General features: G+C 36.4%; 1 protein-coding gene across 6 annotated transcripts in view; it reads right to left on the reverse strand.

Annotated features, from left to right (window-relative positions):
- LOC106063886 (protein diaphanous homolog 2-like) overlaps window positions 1-8967 on the reverse strand; it is a 52037-nt gene extending 43070 nt beyond the window's left edge. For 3 of the 6 annotated variants that reach the window (XM_056039433.1, XM_056039435.1, XM_056039434.1), the window contains exons 1-3: window positions 8824-8967; window positions 6727-6896; window positions 5198-5377 (exon numbers count right to left, since the gene is read on the reverse strand). In XM_056039433.1, the coding sequence (XP_055895408.1) occupies window positions 5198-5377; window positions 6727-6762 (216 nt within the window). In that variant the 5' untranslated portion in view covers window positions 6763-6896; window positions 8824-8967. Of the gene's footprint in view, window positions 1-5197; window positions 5378-6726; window positions 6985-8823 lie in introns of all 6 variants that reach the window. The other 3 variants (XM_056039430.1, XM_056039431.1, XM_056039432.1) reach the window with 3 other exon arrangements.
- Between the last annotated feature and the right edge of the window lie 39 nt (window positions 8968-9006).

Raw genomic sequence — 9006 nt, forward strand, 5'->3', positions numbered from 1 at the left:
TAAATTATAAAACAAATAAATCAATTCATACTTTATGTTCAAATAAAATCAGACAGTAATTTAAAAAAAAAAACATGGGCCAGTATGGAGATCAAACCCATGACATTCGCTTTACTAGCGCGACACACAATGAACTTCGCTGTCAGTTTCGGGATTTCCCATATTTCATTTCACCAACTTTTCCCTTCCACTCCCCCCCCCCCCCCCAACCCCCATGAAGAGTGTACGCTAATAGTAAGCAAGGACTTGGAGCGGCGCCTTCGACATAGAGGTCACGCTTGGAGGGAGGGTAGTCGTTCTTTCGTGGGGAGGACATGGTCAGTTTTGACGAGCTCGGAAAATTGGCGTGGAATATGCGAAGTTAGGAGAAAGAAGAGTTTTCTCATGTCTGGGTGATATATAAAGTTTTACATAACTATTAAATAACTGAACGGGAGAATAAGTTGAAACAAATATATACTACTATGTCCAAACTATTCGTTTCGTTTTTATAACAGTTTCATTTTTTTATGCATGGGGAACATAGCATTTGCATCAGTGCGTTGTCAATCTCGTGGAGAGCATGCTGGGATTACCGAAACAGTGTAGTACATAGGCGTAGCTAGGGACCAGGGTGCCGGCGGGCTTGACCTCTTTAGAGGCCCCTTCACTTTAACATTCGACATCATGACATGAGATAATATTTAATGTAAAAACAAATTTCGGACACCCATTTGGAGGGGCCTTCTCAAATGGGGGCACAGGGGGATTTTCAAATTAGCCCCCCCCCCCACCTAGCTACGCCACTGGTGTAGTATCTGCATTAAAACCTAGGCTACGCCTGAAGAAACCGAGGGAGGTAGACTCTGTGTGTCTTCAAACATGTTTTGATTCTTAAAGGTTCTGTTCTGCTCCTTTACCCAGTCTCTGTCCAGGGTTTCCTTACCATCATCAGCAAACTCTATTTGAGTCAGAGCATGAGAGGCTTAAATTCTCTCCTCAAAAGCCATGGATTAAAACCCTGCTGTTGTGTGACATGCAGACAAGTCGCCATAGAAGTCAAGAACATGTGGATTCCCAGATCTTTCGAAGTGAAATTCTGCCTAAGACAGTCGAAAAGAATGCTGTTGTGTGACAAGCAGACAGGTCGCCATAGAAGTCAAGAACATGTGGATTCCCAGATCTTTCGAAGTGACATTTCTGCCTGGGACAGTCGAAAAGAATATGACATGCACACAAGGGACCATAGAAGTCAAGAACATGTGGATTCCCAGATCTTTCAAAGTAAATTTCCGCCTGGGACAGTCGAAAAGAATGAGACACCGTGTCTTCTTCCTACCCACCACAGCGGGAGCACCGTGACTTGAAGTTCAGCCTGAGCCGTGTGAAATATGAGCTAACTGGACAGTGGTCCGCCCTGCACTATGCTACAACAGCCTGATCAGCTTCCATCACGGAAGGCCCGTGACTTGAAGTTCAGCCTGAGCCGTGTGAAATATGAGCTAACTGGACAGTGGTCCGCCCTGCACTATTCCACAACAGCCTGATCAGCTTCCATCACGGGAGGACCGGTCATGACGCCCTGTGTGCTTCCTGACTGCTGGGCTTTTTAGGGACTTGTCCCAGCACTCAAACCATTTGTCTATTTCTATCGTTTGGATTTCTGCCAGAGCATGATGGGATCTTAACAGTCACATGCCGCACGGTAGGTTGTGTTAGCCCTTCGTGGAGAGCCAAGGTGTCTGCTTAATACTGTTGCCAGACACAGCGATTGCTTTGAATGTACGTGAATAAATTAACCACGTGTATCCAGGTCAAAATTAGCATACGGAAATTAAAAAAAAAAACAGCATGAATTATACTAGCAAGAGATCTTAGGTATGAACCTTAACATTCATACATGTGTTAGATGATTAAAGAGACATGCGTTTACTTCATGGTCTAATGTTTCTTACCCTGTAACTATTGATTAGCTATGCAGTAAGCAGTTGTTTTTATTTTTCAATAAATCAATGAAATGCAAAAAAGAGACAATGAAAGGATTGGATAAAAGCTGGAGGCTATAAATAGCTTCTTAATGCATGTACATGTAATAGAAATGCGGCATTGAAAAGGGAGATAAGTGTGTGCTATGTAATTTTACGTCTGCTAGCACAATGTCAGTATTATCACATGGAAGAGAACTCTGTAGTGTAATGTGCAGTTATCTACTACTGAAAAAAAAAAGTATTAAGAAAAGAAGTGTAGCCTTTAAAAAACGTACACATAACAATCCCAGATACCTTAAAGGAGACTTTATTTATTTTTTCTATAATGAATACCTTTATCTCTATGTCATTATCAGTTTCCACTCGCCCCCCCCCCAACACACACACTTTTTGCTCAAATCTGCAATAGCATCACTGGTAAGTAAAAAGGGAAAAAAACGTGCCAGACCAAAATTAATATTCCCAGCATTTTTCTATTTGGCCAAGCCAAGCTATTGGACAAAAAATACACTTACTTCACACAATCTCCACCCCAACAGTAGCGAGACATGGAAGTCCTCTGCCAAAATTGAGAAAAGACTAAATGTGGCTCTACAACAAAACGGCTAAGACGCATTTTACAAGTCAGGTCAAGAGATCACGTCCCAGGCAAAGAAATCTTATGCCCAACTGGAACTCGGCCACTTAATGAGGTTGTGACCCCAAGTGTCATCAGGTATGCGGAACATGTCCTCCAGCAGAATGAGATATGCATGCCAAGAGTTGCAATGACTTGGAGGCCATCATGAGGAAAGCGCAAACAGGAGGTACTAGCAAACAGGAGGTACTCGCAAACAGGAGGTACTAGCAAACAGGAGGTACTCGCAAACAGGAGGTACTCGCAAACAGCAGGAGGTACTAGAAAACAGGAGGTACTCGCAAACAGGAGGTACTCGCAAACAGGAGGTACTAGCAAACAGGAGGTACTCGCAAACAGGAGGTACTCGCAAACAGCAGGAGGTACTCGCAAACAGGAGGTACTAGCAAACAGGAGGTACTAGCAAACAGGAGGTACTCGCAAACAGGAGGTACTCGCAAACAGGAGGTACTCGCAAACAGGAGGTACTCGCAAACAACAGGAGGTACTCGCAAACAGCAGGAGGTACTCGCAAACAGCAGGAGGTACTCGCAAACAGCAGGAGGTACTAGCAAACAGGAGGTACTAGCAAACAGGAGGTACTAGCAAACAGGAGGTACTCGCAAACAGGAGGTACTCGCAAACAGGAGGTACTCGCAAACAGGAGGTACTCGCAAACAGGAGGTACTAGCAAACAGGAGGTACTAGCAAACAGGAGGTACTAGCAAACAGGAGGTACTCGCAAACAGGAGGTACTAGCAAACAGGAGGTACTAGCAAACAGGAGGTACTAGCAAACAGGAGGTACTCGTAAACAGGAGGTACTCGCAAACAGCAGGAGGTACTCGCAAACAGGAGGTACTCGCAAACAGCAGGAGGTACTCGCAAACAGCAGGAGGTACTCACAAACAGGAGGTACTCGCAAACAGGAGGTACTCGCAAACAGGAGGTACTCGCAAACAGGAGGTACTCGTATAACTTGACGCCACACTTTCATGGAGGTTCTCAGAGTAGTGGACACCAGGTGGGAAGAGGCTTCAGACATTGCCAGTGACAGATCTATCTAGACAGCTTGCCACTCAATGTGCTGAACATCGCAGGAGGATCTAAGTCTAAGTCAGTCATAGCCTCTTCTTTTAAGATCTGCTTGTTTTAAAGGAAGACCTTATAATATCAACATTTCCCCAACTAATCAATCCTTCTTCTTCTTGGTTCTCATTTTTATGTTGGATCGTACAGACGACTAGAGCAATATATGAGATGAACTGCGCAATCCATTTTATAGACTTAAAAAAAACTTGTACCCCATTTCGCTAAGTTTTAAATTTCTCTTTTCATTTCTTCAATGACGAGGAGTGTTATGGAAGTTTTTCACTACACAAGTAAAACTTGGGGGTGAAGAAATGGAAATAGAAGAGTTTCTTCTATGGAGGGTAAAACCCAGTTCAGCAATACAGTAACAGAGTCACAGAAGAGTGATGTAAAGGGGAAAAAAGGGGAAAGGGTATTAAGGTAAACTTGTGACAAATATAAAATTGTATCAAGAGATTCTGAGAGATTTTTAAAAAATAAGCAGACTTACTAAACGCTGTTGCCAACTAAATAATTAAAAATAATTATATAATAATTAAATTTAATTTGTGCTACAAACTAAAGGGGGGTGCAGTGGCTTAGTGGTTAAGAAATTGGCTTCTGAACCTGGGGTCCTGGGTCTCTGCGAAAGCTGGGATTTTTAGGACACTAACTCTAATGGGTACCTGACTTAAGTTTGGGAAAGTAACATAAAGGCAGTTGCTCGTTGTGCTAGAAACATGACACCCTGTGAAATAGAAAAGCTACACTAAACCATAAACAATGCCATCACTATAACGCCACATTCATGAGTGAATTCATTTACACACTTTGGTAACACACATGACACATAACATTCAAACATTCACTCTCTTAGTCAAGGGGAATCCTTCAATATACTCATATAAACAATGTCGACACACCCTGCTCGTTACCTGTTGGCCAAAGAAACAGATGACCCTAACAACATCTGCCCTATAGATTGCAAGGTCTGAAAGGGGAACTTTACTTCTTTACTACAAAGTAAAGAGCTTTAAAAATGTGTTTCTACAGTACTAATAACTAACAGCTTATAAACATTTCCTATATTCAGTACTCCAGAAACACCAAAAAATAGACAAAACTATTTTTTTATATAAAAGTTATCCACCATAGAGAAGAATCTGCGATGAAATTATTCGTTTCTTTTTATACATTAAAAATATTCTTGTTACTATTAAATAAATAATTTATACACAGCATAAATGTGGAGGCGCTAGGGTTCCGAACCAGGGGTCCTGGGCTCGAATCCTGGTATATTTCATTTTGGGATCTTTAGGGCACCTGAGTTCACCCAGGTCTAATGGGTGTCTGACATTAGTTGGGGAAAAGTAAAGGCAATTGATCCTTGTGCTGGCCACATGACATCCTCGTTAACCTTGGGCCACAGAAACAGATGACCTTTACATCATCTGCTCTATAGATCACAAAGTCTGAAAGGGGAACTTTAGTTTTTCATTTTATACAAAATATATATGCAAGGCATTTTTTTTTAAAGTTCTTACCAGCCACTGTTCAAAGTATTCATTGACTTCTTTTTGACCCATGGATTGAAAATCCAGAGTCTCCGACTGTGATCCCCCAACATTAAATCCATGGTCTTCATACTGCTGTCCTTTAGTGGAAGATGAAGATGTGCTTTTAGTGTGCTTTTTACTCTTGCCTTTAAAAAAGGGTTTGTCAAGCTGAAGAGTAATACAAAAGACTGTTCAGCAAGATAGGAATTACAAAGTCATAGCATGCTCATACACATTTACAAATATATTTCATAAAACATTACTAGTGTATGACAAAAAAGAACTTTGCTGACACAAGAAAAATATTACATGATGATTAATTATGTGTTGTTATAATTATCTGTGTTAGTAGGAAAATATTCCTGTGTCTCCTATTTGAGTCTAAAAAAAAGTCATTCTTTTTCTTTATTTAAATTAAAAGTTTGAGGGCTTAAAAAGGAAACTATAGGACATATAGCTTATTGATAAATTTAGATTTGCAAATCTATAGGCTAGAGACTTTTGGAGTGATCAATCAAATGTTAAAAACACATGTCCATGTTCTTTAGGAAGTAAATCATGTGGCTTTGATACTTGATGGTCACTGTTGCATAGATAGCTCTGTTTATATGCCTTTTTTTAAAAAACATTCTGTTACTCAAACTTCAATGTATTTATTATTACAAATTTTTTTGTAGGAACTTTCTTCTAATATTAAACTATGATATATACTATGTAGATTAAATGACATTAAAAATCTATTTCATCCTCAAATTTCCCCATATACAGTATTCAAGTGTTGCTGAGCAATATATAGTAATTTAGTTTGTTTCCAAATACCAACAATCTAAAAGATTAAAGAGGACAACTTTGCTCTTGAAAAGATTTGAAAGTGATAGGATTGCGTTTTCATTTGCTACAATGTAAAATATATGAAAGTGATATACTTTGTATTTTTAAGTGCCATTAAAGTTTCCACACAGGTATTTCTTCATATCCAAGTTATTATAAATATTTCACATTGTGGCAAATGTTTGCCTAAAATGAATTTAATAAATCTGTAAAGTGTACATAAATAATGGAAGTCTGAAATTTTTTAATCAGCCTTCTATAAATACATTAGCGATAGATGGTAAACACCATATAAGTCTATGTGACCAAGGATATGTATGAAGGATTGGCCTCATTAGCCAAAAGAGAAGTTGCTAAAGGAAAATTCATAGAAAACATTTTATTTATATATATATTTATATATATATATATATATATATATATATATATATATATACAGTGCTTTTTTTGTAAAGAAATAGGTGTGATGGATTGCCTAACTATTAACTATTTTACAAGAAATTAATAATAAACGTTAAAATACAAGAAAATAATTTTATCCCAACATTGAAAAAAGGTGCAGGTAGAAGAAAATCTAGGGTTCCTTCAGTCTCATGAAAAATAAAACTTTCAATCTAATTCAAATAAAGAAATAAAAAAAAGATGAAACAGAAATACTTTTTAAAAATTGACAGATGTGTACTTACAAAACTGTTCCTGTTTTTTTCTATCTTTTTCTCCATCTTCAAACAAAATATCAGCTCACTGTGTTTTCAGATAGCTCCTTGTGATGGCTCACATAAGATGTGAGAGAATGATATCCTATCATGAAATCAAATGTCCATTAGCACAACTTTACAAGAGAACAGTCCATATCCTTCAAGTGAAAGAAAAAAATAAACTAGGCTTCGAAAAAGATTTTGAAATCCAATTATATATCCAAACCATCAAGAAATAAACTGATGCTTCCAGTGAAAATATAAACAAATAAGAACTAGTATGTAAATGACTACAATAGATACACCCTGCCTTTATTTATAAAAGTTTTTAATAAACATTTTTAGTAGTCTATTAATTACTAAGTAATCTTTAACATATACAGATATAACAAAGTTGATTGTCTAATAAGCCAAACGTAAATATGTTTCAAGAAACCCTTATCGACCTTAACACTAAATTCTAATATTCTAGAAAACATACACACAAAAAAAGACTAAAATATGTAAAATAACAAAATTTATACTATAGATATACCTAGATTAATCAAATCAATAGTAAATTAAATCAAAGTGGTGTTAAATATCTTAATATAAGCCTAGTTTTGGCTATAGATTAGTTTTTACTTGAAGATTTTTTTTTTAAATCTTTTTTTTTTGTTTTTTAAATAATTGTAAATATATACTCAAGTACACAATAATTAAATAATTGCATTACTTTTGAAGTAAATCTATAGTCATTTATACAAAGCAGGATACTAAAGACTAGATTCTATCTAGATTCTACTGATGAGGTAATCTAAATCACAGATGGTGGGCTACTTAGTTACTTTTAGTTTTACCAGTTACTGAGATTACTCTGGTACAGACTTGCTACACTCTTGTCATTAGAGTCTAGATCTTTAACTTTAAATCTTAACAAGACTAAACATCTTGAGATTATCGCTAGTAATATAGATCTAGTATATTAGACCTAGTCATCCAGTAGTAGTAGAACTAGAATAAGTAGATTAAAAGATTAGATTTCAGAATTAAATTCAGGGCGGAAAATAATTTAGTAGAAGATGATTACATCCTACACATCATACATCTAGTCATGAATGTTAACCAATAACTTAAATTCTGCCAAGTCATTGGCTTTCCTGGCTGGCTCTAGTCTACTCTAGTCAAATAAAATAAATAGTTAGGACTAGACTCTATGTTATAGTTATATATATCTATACCAAAATATAGATCTATGATTCTATAGTATCTAGACAGGAGTCTATACAGCACTGTGCTACTGTACAATGAAGAGTACAGTACTAGAGTCTAGACTCTAAAAGATTATTACAGTTACACTGTATAATTATAACACTGAGACTGTTACTACTATTAGTAGTATTAGTAACTGTTACAACACAACAGTAGTCCTGAGCCTGAGTACTAACTACTAGTAAAAGAGATTAGTCATCATTAGTTTAGAAACTTTAGAAGTAGCTAGATCTAGTACAGTAGTAGAGAATAACTCAAGCAACACAACAGTCAATTCTATTCTAAGTAATAGTAGACTCTGTCTGAAGTATAATATAATTATATTATAGATCTAGTTAGCTTGCTTCTAATTTAAGAACAGAACATTATAAATTTAGTTCGGGAATCCCATTTGCCATTAGACTAGTAGTCACTAAAAACTAAATAAAGTAGAGCCTAGTACCAAGTCCAAGTAATACTTACTAATACTAATAATAAGTAGAAGTAGACTATCAGTATCACTATGAATATGAATAGTATTTTAATTTAATTAATTACTAGAATCTAATCTCTATGAGTAAGACTAGTAAGTTAGGTAAGATTGGGTTAGTTAGACTTAGAGTATAGACTAAGTTAGACATAGAGTAGAGTTAGAGTTAGAGTGTATGACTATAATTATAATCACTGATCAGTACTATAAATGAATTATAATGTATTGTATACTACAGTGTACAGTATACTTCTCAGATTTGTCAAAATGCATGGTAAAGCTAATAATTTAAATAATTTTAACACGAGAGCACAATCATTAGTAAGTAAAAACCATTTTAGCTAGATCTTTGGTATGTTACATACTTTAGATATTACTTTGATCTATGATTTTTTACAAAATTGGGTGAGGTGCACTTTACTTCCCATTTAGTCATCAACATCCGCCATATCATGGCAGCTGTCAGAGGTCACGCAACGAACCAATCAAAATATCCGTAATATTTATTAATGGGCGTGAGCATTAAACATCACTTAGCTAGATATATA

Source organism: Biomphalaria glabrata, chromosome 8 (assembly GCF_947242115.1).
Source record: "Biomphalaria glabrata chromosome 8, xgBioGlab47.1, whole genome shotgun sequence".
NCBI classification, from domain to species: Eukaryota; Metazoa; Mollusca; class Gastropoda; family Planorbidae; genus Biomphalaria; species Biomphalaria glabrata.